The sequence below is a fragment of the Cyphomyrmex costatus genome, unplaced genomic scaffold (genome assembly GCF_001594065.2).
Source record: "Cyphomyrmex costatus isolate MS0001 unplaced genomic scaffold, Ccosl1.0 scaffold275, whole genome shotgun sequence".
NCBI classification, from domain to species: domain Eukaryota; kingdom Metazoa; phylum Arthropoda; class Insecta; order Hymenoptera; family Formicidae; genus Cyphomyrmex; species Cyphomyrmex costatus.
The window spans coordinates 45292-68240 of NW_017276855.1; the positions used below are offsets into that span (position 1 = coordinate 45292).

General features: G+C 32.0%; 1 protein-coding gene across 1 annotated transcript in view; it reads left to right on the top strand.

The window, feature by feature from the left end:
* Positions 1 to 13904: 13904 nt before the first annotated feature.
* The window catches only part of LOC108774826 (octopamine receptor beta-1R), a 48614-nt gene continuing 39569 nt past the window's right edge, over positions 13905 to 22949 (top strand). The window contains exon 1 of the mRNA XM_018541033.1: positions 13905 to 14763. Within this exon, the coding sequence (XP_018396535.1) occupies positions 14042 to 14763 (722 nt within the window). The 5' untranslated portion in view covers positions 13905 to 14041. The remainder of the gene's footprint in view (positions 14764 to 22949) is intronic.

The following is a 22949-nucleotide window of genomic DNA, read 5'->3' on the forward strand; positions in this document are numbered from 1 at the left end:
AATTTTAACGAGCTGATATTAAATGTTTCCTAAATATAGTTAATAATTGTAATAAATGTATATGACCCTTGACTTCGATTCCACGTTTCGCTTTTCGCAAATTAGATTTATTCTCGCCTTTGCTTTCGTGTAGGCGACGGACGCGAGCGTTCTCGCGGGCCGCTGAAGAACCACTCTCTTCTGTGCGGATGGAGGAAGAGCGACGAAGGGGGTGAGTTCGAAGACTCGTTGACGAAAAGAGAGAGAAAGAGAGAGAGTGGGCCAGGATAACGATGGAGGGATTTGGCTGAAGGTGGAAGTTGCTATGCTATCCGATGTGGAGAGGGTGAGGGTGACGGTAAGGGTGAGGGTGAGAGAGGTAGAGACAGGGTGGCGCGGTAGTGCGTCGCTGGTGGAAAGCGGGAAAGCCTCTCCGAAGCGGCCACCCACAGTTCACTGCGGCCTCGCGAGCCGTGTGAGCCACAATAACGTTGGGCATCTCGTATCGTGCCGTTCAGTCGCTCCTCCTCGAACTATCTTGGATATATACTTTAACTCTTTCCATCATGTAAACAAAGCGCGGGGGTTACGCGTCTCTCACGGACGTGGATCTGAATACCGCAACGCGTGGGCGAAGGATTCAGAGATGAAGATCCTTAATTGCACGCAAAAAAAAAAAATGAAAACAAAAAAGTGACATTACACTTTCCTGCAAGAGTAATACGTGGTGCTGAGTGCTAAAATAGAGGTATTTCATTACCCAGCTGTGGCTTTCTGCTGGCGAGATCAATGATGGTGGAAAGTCCAATTCCAGTTTACTGTTTCTATGAACATCATGATATTGTTATGAGCTACCGAGTTTGGAAGATGTCTTGCTCAAGGCTAAGAGACTTCGACCTTCTCCTCTCGGAACACCGTAACGTTTACTGGATACCGAAGCTGTTTCTATCTGAGATTGATGATTCAACTTTGATTTTCATAAGAAGTTCAATCTGCTAGACATCATGACGTTCATCTGTCGCGTTTTGGGTTTTTCCCAGTGGATTTATTAATTGAATTGTTGAATTTAATAATTTGTAACAATTCTGTATTAGCAAACATGGCAGCTTTCATTAAATGAAAAATTTGAAGTTATCCAAGCTAAAAGAAGATCACTATTTCGTTCAGCCGAGGAGTTTCTCTCTGTTTAATCGAAACGAACAATTCGTCAATCATTCCTTTCACGTGACGATTTTCATCGCTTCGCGTGCACTCGGCACTCGTATAATCGGTGATCAATTGTTACGACTACCCCCAATGTTGCGTGACCATCGGATATATATATAACACCTGTAAAACACTTTGATAAAGAGAGGGAAAGAAAGAGCGCGATATGTCATCCTTTCGCCTTTAAAACTATCGAATTGTAGTCACATCCTTTCTACTGGCAGCTGAGACATAACGGATGAGGGCTACGAGGATTCTGTTTATACTGTGAGCTAAGTACACAGTTAGAGGACATTCGAGAAGATAAACCTATATCTCCTGTCGACCACGTGTTTCGTGCGATCTTCGTGTTAGTGTGCGTGTGTTACGAGAGGTGTAACGGTGTGCAAAGTCTCGAGATATAAGTGTTTACGCGAAGGGGGTAGCTATTTCCTGTTAACACACACTGGTGATCTCTTACACGATTATTCACGTAGATCACGTAGATCAAATTTATCATACCCTCGTTGGAAAGGCGCCCGAAAGTGTACTTTCGGGGATATACTAATAGTCATCTGCTCGATAACGTTTTCAACGAAATTAATTGAGGCCGATAGCTTAGATCAACAGCATTAATATACATGTTGTAATAATGGCATTCGGTAGAGGTATCTCGTAATTATGCAAACTATCGGTACGATTATACGCGGCGCGTTATCTACGCTTACCATCTCTGATAATTGCTGATATGTCAACTACAGCATTAGTAACGTTTCAGTTTTCATTTCAATATTATAATGCGGGTAGTTAACTATATAGGCATGATTTCTCATAACGTTCAGCATAATAATAATTAACACTTTTTGCTACCCCGCGGAATATTTTTAGAAAAGAAGCAATCACGATTGGACGAAATCATTTTTCTTTATGTAACTTATCTTTGAGAATCTGTGTAAGAAATTATTTTAATATTATTTATTAACATGTAAGGAATTAACTATTATTTGTCTCGTCAAAATTATTTTCTTTTTATTACGCTATCCGTCTCGCGATGTGTCTTATAATGTTATTTATTTTTAAAGTAGGATAATGTAAATTAGTAAAATAACAAGATATCTTTGATATGGAATCAAAACGATAAGAGATAATTATTGGCCCCTCTGTCATCAATGCAGTATTGTGATTTTAATTTAAGCTATTGTTATATAGACACAATGCTGTCACAGAGAAAATCTGCTGAATAAATTATGATGTTGTAGATATACGACAAAAGTGTTAATGCAGTTTTACAATCTTTTAACAATTACAATCAGAAAAATACGACAAAATTACCATATACTACGCCGTTGCAGAGTAAACGAAGCTAGCTGTCAATTCACTGACTCGTGGCCGCGTGTTTGCACTATAAGCCAAAGCAAATACACTCGTTCAACATAAGCTCATAATGAAATCAAGTATATATCGCACAATGTCTCGTTTTCTCATGAATCTTACATTAAAAGACAATGAACTCTACTTTCTTAACAAACAGCAGAATGTGATTAAATAATTTCAAATAATTGTGTGGAGAAACAGTTAATATAATGATTAAAGAGATCGTAATAAACGATCGAAGAATGTCGAATGTCTAGCCAATGAAGATGCCGTCATTGGAAATCCCTATTAATCAATGTGAAAAACATTGTGACATTATTTTCACGTGTCGGAAAAATTGTCAAAATTGAAATATTGCAAATTGACTTTCTTACGGCAAACAGGATGCGCCAGGAGTGACTCGATCGAGGAACGAAGGCACCTAAGAAACTCGGAGGTAAGTCCCTTTGATGTATATTGACTCTTCCATATAGCTGAAATATCGATGAGATACGGGCGTATTGGATGTTTGTTTATCTTTGATACGATACAAGTATGCTTGCTTACTTATATGGCTTTAGCTAATACGCAGTGCTTATCTTTGCGATCGCATAATCCGCCAAACGAATGCCTTATCCGATGATGATGATAACTCTAATTAATTTGACAAGATAAATACAGATGCGAATGCATTGCTTAGTTAATATTTAGCATATAATTGCACTAAGTTTTGCAAAACGTCATAGATAAATCTACATTAATTATGAAACACACGAACCAGTTTGTACATATATTTTCGAGTCTCTGGAATCAATATCGTGTAAAGAAGACTGAATATTTGCATTCCTGACAAAAAATATTAGTAAGAATTCACAAATTCGCCAAACCAGGTATACCATATGTATTCGTATATTTTTTCCGTCATAAGAAATTGTATCTTACACTTTCAAAAGAAAAAAAAAAAGGAGTATCGTTCAATGAATATATAACAGAATTTTTTTATATTTTTAATAATTGAATTAATTTTGATGCATTATTAAATGTAATATCGCTTCATACAAATACTTCTTTCAAACCCACGTGTTTTACCGCGACTTTGACATTCGAATGAATTCTCAAATTGCTATCGGCGATAATTGAAACTTTTTTACGGCTACATCAAACGTATTATATGTAATGTAGGAGAGAGCAAATGCGTGTGCAATGAATTGAATTATTTCGTGAAATGTTGAAATTTTCTGCTAGATGCCAACTGGAAACAATCGCGTCGCGTTCATTCCATGCGTGCCGATCGATTTTCGATGTGGCTGACATAAATGTGAGAGTTGCCTCTACCTTGAAACTTATTATTGCTATATGGCTATTTTCATTATTATATATTTTAGCTGCCAGGAATAAACAGTTGTAATTTCATTCATCGTGCAGTAAGATTCATCTCCTTGATCTAATTTTTCATTCAAAGGTTTTTTAATAACAAAGTAAAATTTAACGTAGAATTTCATCTTTAATTTTAATTTGACAGAAATTAAATGTTATTTTTAATTTTAATTCATCAAATTAATAATTACCGAATAAATTACGTGTAACTTCAGGTTATGCTCTACATAATTATAGTCCAAATTGCTAATTAAAACACTTTTTGCTTTGTCCATTGTGACTTTTAAAATTCGCAATTGTATATGTTGATTATTAATTTAGCATGTAAAATTACGTAATATAAAATTCTGTCGCACGCATTGTCTGGACTCTAGTTATATATTTTACCCCCCATAATTAAAATTATTATTAAATCGTACGAATAATTTAGAAAAATTGAAAAAATAAATTAACAAAAAACTACATTTCGATATAGTATATATAATCATAAATTTTACATTTATTCGGAAACAATTTTACGAAGTACGTGTGGCTAAATTACGTATGCTTCGAGGGAATCAATTCGCCTTTGAAATCTTCATAAGGTTACGGTGTCGCGTGGTTGTCAAAGGCATCGGGACACCTTTCCACGATTAACGTAACATACACGTACGATACACGCTCGAATGCTCGTACGATAGCGGTAAATAGCAAACTAAATGTAATAATAGAAGCAAGTTCTATCTAAGCGCAGAATAGAGCATATACTGTAACATTGTGAAGCTTCTCGTTATAGATCAAGATGCGTAACGAGATTACGACAGTCGGTGTTAGTGACCCTGTATTACGGATAAAGAGTTGCAGATATGATTCGAATTTATGATACAATTATTATATATTGAAGAATATATATTATATATTTATACATTCTCTCTGTACATAATTATTAAATATATTAATTTTGTTAGTTAATACATATTATATGATGCTAATATAAATATCGATAGATATAAATTTAATTACTTCAATAATACCATATTAAATGTAATAAAGCATTGAAATTCCAGTAAACTTAGTACAAAAGTTTCAGGATAGAATTACGCGATTTTGTCGCATATTTCTACTTAATTTCGATATTTCTTCTTACATGCATTATTTACAATAACGCATATTTGTGTGTTGTTAGAAAAATATGATTTTACACACGATGACTTCTGACAGAAATATCACGAAGTCATTTAACATGGTTTCTACTTTCTAACGAGTTCTTGCTTAAAATTCACGTAAACTTTCCAAGTCTCATCGTGCATTATTCATTTCTGCAATTTCTTATTACGAGACTTCGGCCGCGTTCTACACGAAGATTTGGTCGTAAATTTCCATACTAGCGAATCTTATTATAGTCATTTGAATAAAGTTGCGTACCACACGCGATTGACTTGTTTTTTATTCGTGAACTATATAAGGTTCACCTTCCTTTGATTTCGAAGATTCATAGAATTTCCATTCACGATTTACCGCAAAATATCATCTAAATTTTACTGGTATTTTTGTCCGATGTATTGTAAAACAGATGATTTTACATTATTCAAGTATGAAAAATTGAGAAAAGATATACTGTGTAAAAATTAAAATGTTAATTTTAGCTTAAAGCCGTATAATGGACCTGCTGAGATATGCAAAAATGTTAAAATTAACACAAAAATGTTATATTTTATTTTTTACAGTGTATATAAAATAAAAAAATGTAATTTTTAGAACATAGAATTATAGTGAATAAATCATTACACAAAATATGTATATATAATTCATTTTTTAAACATTATATTTAAAAAAAAACATTTTTATATCCTTCTTTGGATGCCATGCATATATCATTTTGAATCAGTCCGCACTCGTGCTATAAAAATCAGCGATGCAGTTTGCATCAAAGATGATGCAAAACGTAGATGGTCCTCGCGATACTTCATATGAGAATTCGAGATATTATACGGCATTGCATTGCGAAAACGGAAATTGCAATTCGCGGATGATATTTCGTATTTCGCGCTCGTATTTCATATTTTTATTTCGCATTCGTTCGCATCGCGAGAAAAATTAACGCAAAAATGACGACGGTGACGTGTCTCTGAGTGAAACACCTACACATTTGATCTGACATGGCGAAAGCTGAGCCGTTTTCTGCAGGAAATTCTAGGAGTCTGATACATAATCCATAAAATGAGGTTACAGATTGGATTATAATAGAGCCGCGTCTCTATATATATCCCCACTCGCGGCGGAATATTTTAATTATCCTTCATTTCGAGGTCAACTCACGCCCGCGTGCCGCGCAGTTCAAGTTGCTCGATATCCGCCGTGAAGCCGAACACCGCAGTTAGCATCGAAGATGGCGGGGGAACGCGCGCGTCTACCTTTCGACACGAGAATCTGGAATATTCCGTGGCATCGTGCCGCGGAGATGTAAATCGCATATCGCGAGCGACGCCTTGTATTCCGTCCTCGTGTTTCGCGTTCGTATTTCGCGACGTCGTGCAAACCCAATGGAAATGGCAGTGACGACGCCGATATGGCGACGACGGTCTGCTATCCAATAGTTACGCCGCGCCGGTGTGGAACATCGTTTGATCCGACGTGTGAGGAGGAATACCGTACGAGTATGTATTGCAAGATCAAGTTATACGTTACGTACGTAACTAGAGTACGTGGAATCATATCTACATACGCATTCGCACGTGTGACAGAGCATTTCTGTGTTCCCTTTCCTCCCGAGTCAATTTCACGTCGCGCGTTGGCGTTTAGATTATCCGATATATATATATTCACTTTCTCTTATCAAAATTATTAAATACCAGAAAGAGCGCGGTAATAATTAATTTTATTAACTTACTTTTAGCATTAAAAGCACTATCGCTCAAATACTCTGTAATAAATCAAATAATGTAATTTCTAGTATTATAAACTGAATTTCTGCGAGGGGGGTTGAAATCGATGGCGACGCAATAAGCTTAACGTCGACAACAAGTCGGAATAGATTCCGATCGGAATTATTTCGCTTTCCCTAGAAAACACAACAGAGATCTAGGAAATAATTGAATAATATTCCGTTTGTAATCCATTCCGAGTAATTCTATGATCCAAGTGAGCGATAAACGATACGATTTTGCACTCGCGCGCTTTCCTCGATTTGCGACGGGGAAATCGTCGTTGTTAACAGAAATCGCGATTTACAAACGACGCCTCGTACGCTGCCGGAAGACGTGCGCGCATGTCTTCCTCGTGTTACATTCTCGTATTTCGTGGCAATTACGGAAATGACGGCGATGGGAATACTTTATGTTCGCGCTAGTGGAACATCCACGCGCTTAAGCCGACAAGAAGTGAAACGGAGTGAAGTAAGCCGGCTTTACGATGTCGACGTACGTTCATTTTCCTTTCGTGCTTCGTATTACGGACATGGGCGTCGTCCACAGGGGGGGGGGGAGGGGAGGGTGCAAAAAGGGGCACTTGCCTTTCCCTGGGCGACAGGGCACGCGCCGAATAAAAGCGTACATGGTGAGATCCTTGAGATCTTAACGTACCTTTTTATGCTGACTCGATGTTCATTCTTAGCGTTAAAACAGATCACGTAATCAAAAGTAACGATTCATATATAAGTCGTCGATATTATTCTTCCGATTTTATAAAAACGGTGCCGTTACATAAATACTCAATTTCGCGGAGTATTCGGATACGTAAGATTATCGTTTGTCTTTTTTTTCTCAACTGTCTATCTGGTCTCAGATGTACTCGCGAAACATCGATACGGATCTGAAAATAGATTTCTACCGTCTTTGCGGTAACTCGAATTAGCTGTGTATTCCATTATATAATTATGATATAATCATGCTATACACCTACTTGAAGATTACATTAAATATGTAAAGTTTATGAAAAATATGCAATTTATGCAAAGTATACAGTTAAATCTTTTTGCATAAATATCCGCAGTCTATATAGCAATTATATTCGTATAATAATATTATTGTTAATATTACTATTATTATTATAATATTTTGAATCATCTCCCCTCTGGGAAAAAATCCTGTGAACGCCCATAATTACGGAGCGCCTTCACTCTATCCTTCAAAGCTACTGGATCTTATTAACTTTTAGTGATTGTTTGTCTTTCGAGTTATTCTCTCCGTATTTTTCTTTAAAGAGATATCAAGAAACGCGCGGTTAGTTTTGCAACGTACGAGTATGTACGTATGATATATATAAAGGTATAAAATAATATTTATGTACAATTTGTGTTATCTTTTTTACAATAAAGAAGTATAATAAAGAAATATATAGAAATATACATATATTTTTGTGTGTGCGATTTAAATATTAAAATATGTTAATTAATAATTAATATTGTATATTTCAGTATATATTATAATATTTTATAATATTTATTTTTGAAACATTTAAAAATATAAAAAATGATATATGTATTATTTAAGCTATGTATTAAATAAATAAATACTTTTTAAGATTAAGTTAAAATTTTTGATAAATAACTATTTTACATATTTTTTTTTATTAAACGATGATAATAAAAAATGTTATAATTAGGTAAATATATCTAATTCATAAATTTTAGAAATTATGTATGACATAATATTAATAATCGATAGGATATATTGTAATCGTAAAAAAGTGCGGCACAAATTGTATCTAAATGATCGTGATTTAGGTAATTACTCCACGGTACAATTACATTATGTTTCGTGTTCCGGGAAATTATTAGTCGGGCTAATAACAATTAAGCTAAGCGATTTTTCTCACGTGAGAAAAATTATTCGCGAATCAACTTTTTCACCATCGCGAAATTTTCATCATCACGCGATGAAGCAAGTGTCCGCATACAACTTCGCGAAACTTTTTCCTCTTTTTTTTTTTTTTTTTTTTTTTAATCGAGATTGTCGTTGACTGTCACTGAATTTTTCAGGACAGTTCTGGAATTTCAGCGACGACATTTCGCGCATTTCACGAATATGATTAGTCCGACCATACGTTGCAAATGAAAATTTTGTATACATTTTTCACACTGGTCATTCCATTCAATTTTAACACCTTCATTTTATTTAAGCAATGTAAAAGTTTATAGTGGAGTTTTTGCAAAAACATGTAGTTTACAACACTCTTTTCTTAATTCTTTTTAAACAAGTAAAAATTAATCTAGGACAGTAGAGGAATGTAGGAAAATTGCGAACACAAGAAAAAAGAGTTAAATACAGAGAATTTTCATTCAAGAGAGATATTCTATTTATTTGATTTTAAACTGTAATAATTAACGTTCATATCATTATCAATGGATATACATACATATACTGTAGCCTATTCAGAATGTGCTCTTATTGATAAATACGCGCTTTTATGTTTGAAATTCTATGGTATATATTCTAATTTGAATTATATGTTAAATAAATACATGTTAATATCGCAAAAGCATGCTTTCAATACAGGTTTAATTTTAAATAAAAAACAAAATCCTGTTTTACTATTTGAATTTACTCGTTGCCACGTGGAGTAATGTTTGGACCAATCTGGTTTTGATTTTTTAAACTATAATAAGAGACTTTATTTCAGAAATATTATATATTAAAGAACAGTCAAGTAGTATAAACTTGAAAAAAGACGCCGAATCTCTAGATGACATATATGTTTATATATTATAAATTTAATCTCGAATAATAATAAACAATAAGGTTTAGTCGATGTGTTCTTGTGATATTCGAGATACATACGTGTAACAGTTAAGGTGTATCTATCTTATCCAACATCTAATTTAAAATTGCCAAGTGTAATAATTTATAATAGACGGATGAAATATATAATTCACATGATTATTGTAAGTGTTGCATAAGTGTGGTTTTTATATATGTATTGACAAATTTTGCGATTGACACACACATTCGATAATTTTATAACAACAGGTTAATTCTAGGATTCATATCATTACATATCATCTAACATTATTCTACTTAGCTTGAGAATGGAATTATTTTTATACAATGACTGCCCTTTCTCGCTATCAAACGAAGAATTGGTTTGGATTGATATCATTGCTTCGTTTAAAAAAACTAACATAACATGACTAGATGTTATGATATATACTGATTGTTCTGTACCGATTCTTGTAATCTGAGAAAGAGAAAATCATCAAAGTTTATTTTGAGTAGTTATATATGAATGTAATGGGGTTATACGAATTTGATTATAATTAATTATATGTAGCGAATTTATTATACATGAGGAGGACTAAGTAAAGTCGAAACGTACCGTGAAATTCAGAAAGTTATATTGTAAATGAAAGTTTAATAAATTGTCACGTTTCTATATCTAATATAAGCTTGTTTAATCTATGATCTGAGTTGGTTTTTATTGTTTACTGCGATTGTTATCAAATGTTTTATATGAGCAAAAGAGAATGAGGAATTGCGAACGTACTATTACAGTACAGAGTAATAATAACCGTAATTCATACTTCTCGCGTCCAATGATAGTCCGATATACGCTTACAATTTATATCGCACTATAACACATGGCTGTATTGGCCATAGAACGTACAAACCGTTTAAGATAATTACCATTATATATTTTCAATGTTTTGAATGTTTGAAAGAGGAAATTGCAAGAATATCTTTTAAATAAAAGATTTTATATAATAATTGATAAATAAAATCGTTGGCTTTATATTTATCTTTTTATCTTAGATATTTGCAATTTCCTACCTTCTCTGCATCAAAAACATTGAAAATATATAATGGCAATTATCTTAAACGGCTTGTGCGTTTCATGGTCATGTTATAGTATACGGCAATAAGCGTATATTGGACTATCACTGAATGTGCGAGAAGTAAGTGGTTATCACTACTCTAATGTACTGCAATAGTATCGTTCACATTTATCTGTGTTCGCAATTCCCCCATTCTCCCTCATTCGTATAAAATACTTGACAAAAATATAAATTATTTGATAAAATAATTATATATCATCAAATAATTCGTTTACTCTACCGGAAAATTTGTTTATTAATTAAAACTAATAAAGAGAAACAGGGCTACGAGTCAATAAATTCGTTAAAATCTTTAATTTATTCTAATATATTGCGAAGAATATCACATAATTTTGGCGTCCCGGCTTTCACTACTGGACTCATCAGTAAGGTATTGTAGTGCAGGAAGCCTACCTTAGACGCCTGTCTATTAATTGTTTAATTGTAGTGACTTTTTAAAAATTAAATTTTAAGGATTAAAATTAAAAATACATTTAAAATTAGAATATCGATTAAAATATATTTAATACGTTAAAAATGAGCAACTCATCTCTAACATATACCTATTATCGACAATTTATTTCAAGAATTCATGGATGAAACTCGCCACAGATCTAGGACACTCTGTATTGGATAGATCTATAAATACCGAGAGAAATATTTCATGTTATGTATGATCGCAAATAAATATTGCGTTCGATTTTAATTTGGTTTGTACCGGAATAGATAGAACAGCCGATGGAATCGGAACTCCTTAGAGAGGTAAATTTCTTACGCGACGTTGCAAGAAACGTCAATAATATATATATCCCGTCATTCTACATATTTCAATCCGGTTCGTCGCGATAAAGGATTTTCTCGCGTTTGGGCATAGATATCGTTCGTTTTAGACGCTTTCCCGTACCCTTTGCATATAAAATGACAGACGAGTATAGCTGTAGAAGTATAAGTGATGGAGAATGCAACTAAAACGGACGACCTTATATTTATAGAACTATATTTTTGAAACGAATAGGTCTTCTATCTATTTCGAAGACATGTTGACGTTAATAAGAAGAATATATATGTATTTATGATGATATCAATAATTATCATTGTATTATAAGAGTAGAGAATGATACATTTTCACGATATTTCTATATATATCATATTCATTTATTAAATATTATTTATATATATCGTTCATAGTAATTAAATTTCCACGAACTAACGCCGCGTCGTAATGATTAAATTGTGAAAATTTCAAATCGTGTTTAGGCGTTCTGCGGATATATGTATGTTCGGCTGCATGTTAATTTATGTTGGTTGTTTCTATTATGGCCAACATACATACAATATAGCTTTAGCATTAGATCGTATTGTCACGACTTGTTATCTGCGTGAGCCTCGCGTGAATCCTCGTGTAAATCCAATTTCGACAGAACATACAAGCATATTCCTGCGGTAAATCAACGGCCTTTTAATGCGGATTATGTGCTCGTACATTGCCGGAATACATTTAAATACATGGACTGTGGATAATTCAAATTATTCGGAATATTTACGACGAAGGGATTTATTCAATGGCAAATAGTTGATTTACATTAGTTGAATCTTAAATACAATTCAAACATTGCAAATAAATTAGGTCACGATATGTTGAAATTTAAATATTGCCAAATGTTTTTAACGGAACTTATAAATTTGTAAAATTATAGTTTATTTTATTGGTGGGAATTGTTATTGTTATCTTTTACCTTCGTGGATAATAAAATTAATAAAATTTGAATTAAAATCCCCAATTAATAATTAAATTGTAATTAATAAAATTATATCAGTCAAATGTATAGAAATGTTTATTTGAATAATATGTGTATGAGACATGATTTATTAACTATATTATTATATGAAAAAATCAACTTCAATAAAATTGCATTATTATGATATATATCGAAGAGAATAAGCATGAAATTTTAATAACAGTATCGTGAGAATATAAACTCACACTTTTATAAATATTGATTATTTTTTAATTAGTCTTAAAAAACTATTATTGCCCGAATAATCGGAAACGTGGCGACGTGAAACATGATTCTTTCAACAATGAAACTATTGGAATTTTCAGATCCCTACACATTTACCAATTTTTAATTAACTAACTTTGATGAGGAGTTATATTACTGCAAAGAGTAACGGAATAATATGTTTTTATCAACAATGATATTACTGAAACTAAAATGTCATACTTCTCTATGAGTAATAGACGATTTTTAATTAACTTTAATTATCTTTAATTATGTGTTGTTGTATGTAATAAGTAGAATTGCATTCTTTAACAATAGAGATAATAATTAATTTTAAATTAACCAACTTTGTTAAAGTTATATTAAGCCACAAAGAGTAGTACAAGCAAGAATGAGTTTCTCCTAACAATCAATTATCAAAATTAAAAATCAGAAAAATAATCAAATCGTATCTCTCTAAATTTAAAATATTTATCAAATTTTAATAAAATTACTTTGAAATTTTATAGTTAATTTTTGAGATTATTTTCAAAATTCATGTATAAAATAATAATAAGGAAGTCTATTATTATATCTTCTATAAAATCAGTATTGCACAGTATTATATTAATAACTTACACACATTTTAATTAAAAACTACTAATTTAAATTATTTCGTGTTGCGATATGTTTTGCGAATATAAATAAATCATTTTTTTTACACAAATCAAGATACTCAGCTGTAGATATACAAGATTTGTGAATACGTAAGACTCTTGCATACATTTAAAATTGTTGCATTATTTATTTCGTTTTTTATGTATATTTGTGCATATTTTGTTCACAGGTTATCGTTGCATGAAGACACTTTAAAATCTATGAAAAATGTGCCGTATGAAAATCTCGTTTGGACGTCGAAATTCGGAAAAATTCTAACTACAATTGTCTAAAATAATAGCAGCAGCAAGATACAAGAAAAGAAATTTGCAATTATGATTATGATCGCAAAAATTTATATAAGCGGACAATCATTAACTCAAGAAGACCCAAGTATACGAAACGTCTAGAAGCTCAAGTACCAATTTATCCAAGTAATTCAACAAAGCTTATTTTCCGAGATGTACTCTCGCCTTATTTTTATATTTTGGACCTTAATGACAAGTGAGTCACGGAACATTCTAAATAAATCATCTTGATGTTGCAAATTAAGAACTTTGCGATCTACAACATCGGCTAGACGAAACCATAACTAACTTGACTTTCGTAAATGGATCGATCGCACGTCAGCCATATCAAGGAAGAAGCGGAAGAAGACGAGAGAAAAGTCATCGAAAGACGGTCGTCAGTTGAAACGTGAGACAAACTTCTGTTTCTCAAGATGGGTTTCAACGAGACGGATCTGAACAACACCGCGAATCTACCGAGCGCTTTTCTTCTCGACACCGGCCAGCGAAACATCAGTAAAAACCATCATGATATCGAGTATGTTCTCTTGTTAACTTTAAAAGCTTTTATTATGATATTCATCATCCTTTGCGCTCTTCTCGGCAATTTGTTAGTCATCGTCTCGGTCATGAGACATCGCAAGCTTCGGGTAATCACCAATTACTTCGTGGTTTCGCTGGCCTTGGCGGATATGTTAGTAGCGTTATTCGCCATGACGTTCAATGCTTCCGTGGAACTTTTTGGACGCTGGTTATTCGGGTATTTCATGTGCGATGTGTGGAATTCGTTGGACGTTTTCTTCAGTACCGTCAGTATTCTTCACCTTTGCTGCATCAGCGTTGATAGATATTACGCGATCGTCCAACCACTGGACTATCCGTTAATCATGACGAACGTGAGATTGGGAACCATGTTGAGCGTCGTGTGGTGTTTCCCGACTGTTATGAGCTTCCTACCGATCTTCGCGGGATGGTATACTACGAACGAGCATCTCGAGTACAGGAGGAACTATCCGGATGTGTGTATATTCCAAGTCAACAAGTTCTATGCTGTCGTCAGTTCCAGTGTGAGCTTCTGGGTACCGGGGATAATCATGATCGCGATGTACTACAAGATTTATCGCGAGGCCGATCGTCAGGAGCGCATGTTATACCGGTGAGTCGTTTTTTTAATATTGCGTAATTGTTATGAATGAAATTTTAGATCCTGATTAATTAAAATCTTCAGAAGATTAATATCTTCAGCCAGTACACTCTTATTTTGATATCAACTTTTAATTAATATTGTATTAATACGCGAAGCGTGAGACGAGAGATTACACTCTTATCGTTTTTTAATGCAATTCATCATTAATAAAATTTTTTTTATCGCTATAAGTATAATATAATGTAGAAATTAGAAATTGACAAAATAAATATATCGTGTATTATATGAATGTAGAAAAAAGAGCATAAATCGCAATGCTTTATCATAGAAAAATTGTCTAAATTTGACTCAAATCCTAAATATCTCGTTACATGCGAAATATGGAGTGAATATTTTCTGCTACGTTACTCAAATATAATATAATTTGGATAAACGAGGCATATATTTGAAATATGATCGCTTATTTGTCATATTAGCTGCTTTCTCAAATGTTGCTTCATCCGTTGCCAAATAATCTAATAGGTATAATAAAAATAGCGAGGTCGTTAGCGTGTTGTTAAAATGGTTGTGTGTGTTAAATCTCCAAGACATTTTTATATTTGGAAGAGGAAAAAGGAAAGGAAGGAGAGAGAACACTTGCCATTAGTTTCTTCCAAAAGAATTCCGGTTCTATCCAAAAGATGCTCCCGAAAGCTACGTGCTGTTCTTGAATGTCCAATTAGAGTAAAAGGCGCGAAAGAAGGTAGAGACGAGTGGACTAACAACAAATGCACTTTTCAAGAGTAAGTGAGAAAAGGAAAAAAAGTATTCCGAAATAATGCTTCACCATTTGTTCCCGTATTGTGCAGATTGCTCGTCATTACGAGGTTTATAAATCCCTCTTTTTCTCCATCAAAATTTTAATACATATTATGATGATATAATAATATAATATTTATATATTATATTAGAGTAATAATGTTTGAGAGAATATAATGTTGGCGTAACACGACTGCTGTTTCGTTGCTCCAAAATTATGTAATTTTATATTTCGTAAATTTCAATTTTATTAGGAAAAATTACGGATCTATGTTTTATCGAAGCAAAATTGAATCACAAACGTAAGAGACTGATTGCTAATAAAAATAACACTTTCCAACAGTTATTTTTGTCGTGAGCGATGCTATCTTCGCTTTATAGTTTTCCGCGTTCGATCGATATGTGGCTCTCGGTTCGCATTTTCTGCGCGACCTTGCCGCAAAGTTTTCTGTATTTTCATAAATTACATATCCGTGGTACGTCGCGTGTTCGCTCTTTATATAATAACGCGGACCACGTCGCGCTTCGTGCACACACGTCACTCCGTCGCACTTTGAATGCGCCACCGAGACACCCTGTCCGTTTATAAACGCCAACGGGAAATGCGAACGCAGAATAAAATGGAAATTTTGCGTTGCTCTCGAATTTGCTATATTAGCTGCCAAAGGAATCACCGAAACGTCCAAGTATAGAATTGTGATTTAATAATCGAAATATAGCGTAGTAAATTTTTTATTTGAGAATCCTATTTTAATTTTAATTAATAAGTTCGTAGAAAAATTTGAAACACTCGATGATTAAGCATTGATTGATTTTTAATATAATAAAAGTTGCGTAAATAGGTGGATTCTAATTTAAGCAACGCCTCTTTAACAATAAGTATCAAAGTAAAATATGTATACGTCTGAATAATTCAATTTAAATATCAAACTTCTGAAGCAACGTTTATCCAATTTGGTATTTTAATAATTACTAATGATGCTTTGATATTTTTATAAATGATAAAATAAATCTCTTACTGTAATGAACAGTTTCCAATACTATTAATTAAAGATTTTTTAATAGGAGCTTTACATGGTTGATTAAAAAGTCAGTTAGCGATCGAGATGACTTAAATTTAAAAATAAAATCTAGACTTTCGTAATCTGGATTTAAATCGTATCACAAAACTTTTTTTAGTTTTGTGATAGTGATGTAAATAAATGCAAAATGCCAGACATTTCGTTCCATTTAGTATACCTTTGAGTGACAATAGAAAAATGTGAACGGAATAAAATGGAAATTTCATGTCGCTTTCGAATCCACTATGTTCGCAAATGTTCAAGTGGTCGCTGAGGCTTCGATGTGGCGCAAAATGTCTATTTTAAAAAGAAAATTATATACGGTTTTTGTATTACATTCATTTGATGAGTGTAAGTGCGAATAAAAAGAAAAGATGTCAAGAAAGATATAATTTTATTTTAGATTTGATTTCAAATCTAATTTCATTATTAAAGGTGTTATTTATATGTACACGTAATGTAATGATCAAAACGTTAACAGATTATCGTGACAATATTATTATATTGCATTTAACACGAAATCAAAGCCATGTTGGTCAGCACATTAAATTTACACTAAACGAATCTGACATTTTCAATACCATCGCGAACTGTAATCTTCGAGCGGGATTGTCTTGTCTACTGACGATTTCAATCTGAACCAGTTCTGGATGCGGTGCCAAAACTGATATCGCTCAGCGTCGCGATGAGAGACAAGTATCAGTTTTGCGTCTCGCTTTTGCGGGAACGCGCCGTAAATTTCGCAAAATCGATTGTGACTGGCGAGCTGGAAAGCCACATTCGGTTTACGAACGTGTGCAACATGTTTGCAGTATATTGTAACGGGGTTGGAAACAACGTACATACAACGTGATATTTACAAAATATCATAAATGTAAACCAAATAAAACATTTTATTCGAATGTTCGCAAATTTTCTGCAGTTTGTTTTGTTTTTAAATTGTTCAGTTTGAATATATCTAAAATTTAAATTTGACGAAGAAGTATATATCGAAAAATTTGTATAATTTTAAATCGTAAAATTTACATTAAAAAAATCTACAATTTAAAATAAACAGAAATTATTTCGTAGAGTGCAAAAAAATTCATTTTGCTATTTTTAACTTTAAAAGCAAAATGGAATTTTATTTGGAGACAATTTAAATAAATAAAACAAAATTTATTAAAGTTAAAAGCTACATATTTTAAATTTTTATTTGCTTTAAATAAAAAATTATTTTATTTAAATGTGTCAATTAGAAATTCAATAATACAAATACATATAAGTATATGTATATTTAAATATTTAAAAAATTTTATAAAATTTTTTGCGCGATAAAAAAAAAGAACCTACGTACTAAATAAAATATTTATTTTTATATTAGATTACAAGTAATATATCCTCACTTTTTTAAATTAATATATTTTTTAACTAACTTTTTTGAAAATTTTAAAGCGTTGAAACAATTTTGTGAGTGAACACGTACTTTAATTTTACTTTAACGAGTGCAATTCTAGCGCACACGTCTAATACGTTACTGATTGATCGGTTCCCATGCAGTTCCGTTCCCGTTCCTAAATTCGCAAGAAAACTCTGATTGCACGAAGCAAAGCTTTAATGAACCTAACTGTATCTTAAGAATAATTTTGCGTTCCAATTTACTCTCAAAAGGTTCTTCTTTGTCAAGAAATGCTTCGACTTTCTCGCAATCGAACTCTTCCTGTGTCGGGGCAACCTCTCTCTGACTGTCATTGACTTTTACTCGGCGCCATGTATGTACGGCGTCCAATTATTCGTACAATTAATCTTGAGAGACCGCATCTCTCAACACGATGATGTGTTTCGTTGAATAATTAACGTCGGAAATCACACATAACAGAAATATGATGATACGGAAAAATCATAATCCAACCGAGGCAAATATTAAGATTTCTAATTTTTTCGACATAAAATATGACATTGATTCGTTTTCTTTTCTTACCAAATCTTTTTACCTCTCTTTAGTTGGAATCACTTCTCTTCGTTTAGATTTCGAATTTATTTTCAATTAATTAATTTAATAAGAAACATTGAAACATTTTTCAATTTAATTATATTCTTAAAATCCTGCCTTTTATTTTTTCTCTTAAATTGATATTTATGAATAATTGTTTAATTTTAAAAATAATAAATATGTCAGTCTTTTTATAAAAAAAAAATCGGTTTTAAATTTGAAAAAGATATTCAATAATGTCGAGACATTTCACGTAGATTTTACATTCTGAACAATATAAATGTGTAAAATATATAAAAGATTTAAATTCTCTCTTCAACAGATTTTTCAAATTCTTTCACATTTCATATTCTTTTAGAAATATTATAACCATAAATAATATTTGCTGGTATCTTTGTTGTGAAGATGTTATATAATAAATATGTCAATAAAGTAAGAGAGATTTATATGAATATGCGTAGGGAGAACCGAACATGTGTTAACACATGCGAACATGCTCAGACAGGCAATTTAAATGCATGAAGGTGATTGAAGTTACGCAAGCGATGCCTAATTCGACTTTAAAATTTAACAAGGTGTAGCGTGAGAAAAATATGTAGCATAAAAAATTTACACAATTTGCCATAGTTTCATTATTAAAAAAATCATCTTAATAAAGATAACGAAAAAATAAAACATATGAATAATATAAATAAAATATGAATAAAAGCAATTATTATATTTCTACATATTTTATTTTTATTGCTTAAATGTGTTTATATTCCATATACAAGAAAAAGCACAATGTGTAAGATATAAATTATTTAATTTGTTAAATAGTTTTTCAAATGTGTAGTTAAAATATAAAGTTCAATATAAAATAATTTAAAAAATAATACTTGATACTCTCTTTTGTTTGAAAAAGATGAAATGAATTATGACAAGCTATCACAACTTTTGAAAGAAATTTTTATAAACCTTTTACAAGTAAATAAAATTTATAATACAATATAATAACAAAGCGTTTGCGCTTTCGCTATTTTATCTAGAAATGATCCTCTGTATCTATTTTATCGAATATCATATGTATTGAATTGCTGAGAACGGTGGATTTTGTGTCAAATCAATCCTGAAATCAGGATTCGGATCAAGATACTCTTGACAGAGTTTCCGCGTAGTCCTTCCGCATCGTATCAATGACACTCCTATCTACCTTTCATATTCCTTCTCCGATACCCTTAGGACACCCTCGATATATGCTCGATATTCCGCTATCAATACTCTATTTCTTATTCGTCAGTCTATTCGAAGCTTCCCTAAGAAACCCGCAAATTTTTTATTCATGCGATCCTTGCGATCCCCAAGAGTTTATTCGTTTCACACTGTCAACATCTCCTCGAAGCCAAGGATCTACTCGGTGAAACTTCTGTAGAAATATGGAATAACAAAAGAAATTTCCGATCTCTTTACATCAACATGTCATTCAGGAAAATGGCGACGGTGACTTTTTAGCAGCTGATTTCCTGGCTCCACACTTTTTGCATTCCTTTCCATTCTATTTTATTCATTGTTTCGAGAGAGAGAGAAGTAACGGATCTCTAACAAAGTTTCTAAAACGAAGTTTCATATGTTTTGCACGTAGTGCAAAATAGAGGCAGAAGTTCCTCGGTTTTTGAACGTCTCTTTTTCTCACGGATCGCTCTTTCCCTCTTTTCGACGTTTAATTCTTTAGAAGTGCAGTTTAAAGTCACATTCAACGTCATTTCATCGTTCGCCGTTTCTTTCACGAGTTAATTCTATTTCACACTAGAAAAAAATCACGAAAAGAATCGATTTAGAATGTTTGATTATTTTTGAAGATTTAATATTTAACTTATTTTTATTTAATTATTGTATTAATTTTCATTATTTTACTTTAGTAGTTAATAACGTATAAATTTTATGTAATATTTTATTAGCACTTTAATTTTCCTTTTTTTATTATATTTTTTAATATTAATAAATTTTTGTTATTTTATTTAAAATACAATTATATATAAGTATTTTATTTGACAAATATAACAAAGTTTTTACAGAAAGCGAATAATTTCTAAATTGTAGAGCATACATAAAAGCTATATAATATAAATATATCCTAATCTTTCTGATGAAGAAAAAAATTAAATTTTTACGAGATATTTTAATAAGCTTCTTTAATGCACTGTTCACTTATGTCATTCAAAACTTTTATTGTTTGTAAAGATCTTTCATTTAAAAATATTTATTCAATTAAATATGTTTTGCACAACTTCCAATCAAATTTTTATTTTATAATTTTTTATAGTATAATATCATATTATTCCTCTTTTATTTTATTTTGTGAAAATTCTTATATTATTTTAATTTTGGTTTGTTTTTACAACTTTGTTATTCTTTTATTTTATTGTTCCACATATTCACTCCATTCTATTACTTTTAAATTTTATCTATATTTATTATTTGGAGATAATAAAAAAATATTCGGATTTCATGGATAACGTTTCCGCGAATTCATTAATGAATCTATTGATATTTACTATTTGCTCGTTAACGAGAGAAAAATAATCGGTTCAGTGCTCTCTGTAGATTTTTAATCAAAAGGCATTCATAAAATTGTACGTTGCGCATTGTGATAATCAATTTCCCGTTGCAAGCGTGATCTCGTTATTACGAGGTCTTGTAAAACATTTTACGTCCTCTTTTATTAAAAATAAAGTATTAAAAAAAGAGAGTGAGTATTATTTAAGTGAGTAAAAAAGAGCGATTCTATCTGCAAATATACTAAATAAATAAAAACTCGTCATTTTCTAGATTATTATAAAGGCTATTAAATCTAATTATATACATATGATGAAATATAAATGGAAATTATATTTGAATTTTGAAAAATTTACATTTGAGTCAATTTTATTTTATTTGAAAAATTAATAATATTATAAATATGTTTTGGATTAGCAAGACTATTGTGTGTATAGTTTAATGATAAAATAACTAGGTGTATGAGATATTTCATCCGAAAGAAATCTCACGTAGTGGGGCAATTTAACGTCGACAAAGGACTGGATATAAGCTACGGTTCTTAACAGATATCTCGCTCGTGATGTTGATGGCGGTGATTCATGGGTTATTCGCCGTTTCAGCAGGGTCCACAAAACCCATCCCGAAGCAAGAAGCTTCCTATTCTTCGCGATATCGAGCGCTATATCGTGCACTAACCGACGTCATTATCCCCCAGTCAGATAATTTCGAAATGCACATCATTTCAACGATTTTCCAAGAGGGAACTAAGAGCTAAAAACTATGTCACAGTATCTTCATTCGAGTGACATATGTACAGAGTGATTTATCAGAAATCGAATATCTTTTATAACTCTTTTAGATTTGAAAATACAAAGAAATAAATACAATTTGTATAATTTTGCTAAATGCAATTCGTAATGCAGCGAAAAGTTTTTTAAAGTTAAAACTAAAGCTTAAAAGTTTAATTAAAATTTGGATTAATACCATTATTTAAATTATATTTTTGTAAATCTCTAAAAATAAAACTCAGGAAAAAAATACATTTTATCTCGATAAGAACAAGTCTTTTTGAAAAATAGACACAGTTTTTATATAATACGTTAATTATAATACATTCAAATTATACATATCATTAACACGTACACGCATGCGTGTATTGATTATTAGAAAACGTCGATATAATGGGTGTTTTAAAAATAACATGAATGTCTTATAAACGATTTATTTGACCATTATTTTGTTTCTCCAATATAATTATTTTAGTCTTCGTTCATCAGAAATGTAATAATATATAAATTGTATGGAAGCTTATGATTACACTATGAAATAAAACAACTTGAATTGTTTTCGTCGGGGACAGCATTTGACTTTTTAGTTAAATTTTCGTAAATACGATATCGTTTTCAATATCGTATTTACGGAAATTTTTCTTATGTCGTCGACAATTATTTCGAAAAATTGAAATTTCTCGCTGGGACGACTTAGGATTGCAATTTTTCATTGAGAGACGGAAACGGTCTCATTTTTCTTCCTTATCGTTACATGTATGTCGTTGATCGTCATGTGACGTCCATTCGTCACCATTTACAGCAATATTGTGGTGAAAACTCGGTGCAGAAAAGAAATAAAGGAAAAGGAGGACTTGAAGATTTTCTACGCAATGTCATTTTCCAAGAAGACGCTGATAACAAGTGAAGCGTAATGCGAAATATATGAGAAATATGAAATGGGAGCTGACTTTTACGTGGTCAGGAAGTTCTTTCAAAGCAGACCGGATTTTCTTTAACGAGCTCGTTTCGAGGGCTACCCTCGTAACCCTCGAGAATTCGATGTCGATAAGCGGATTT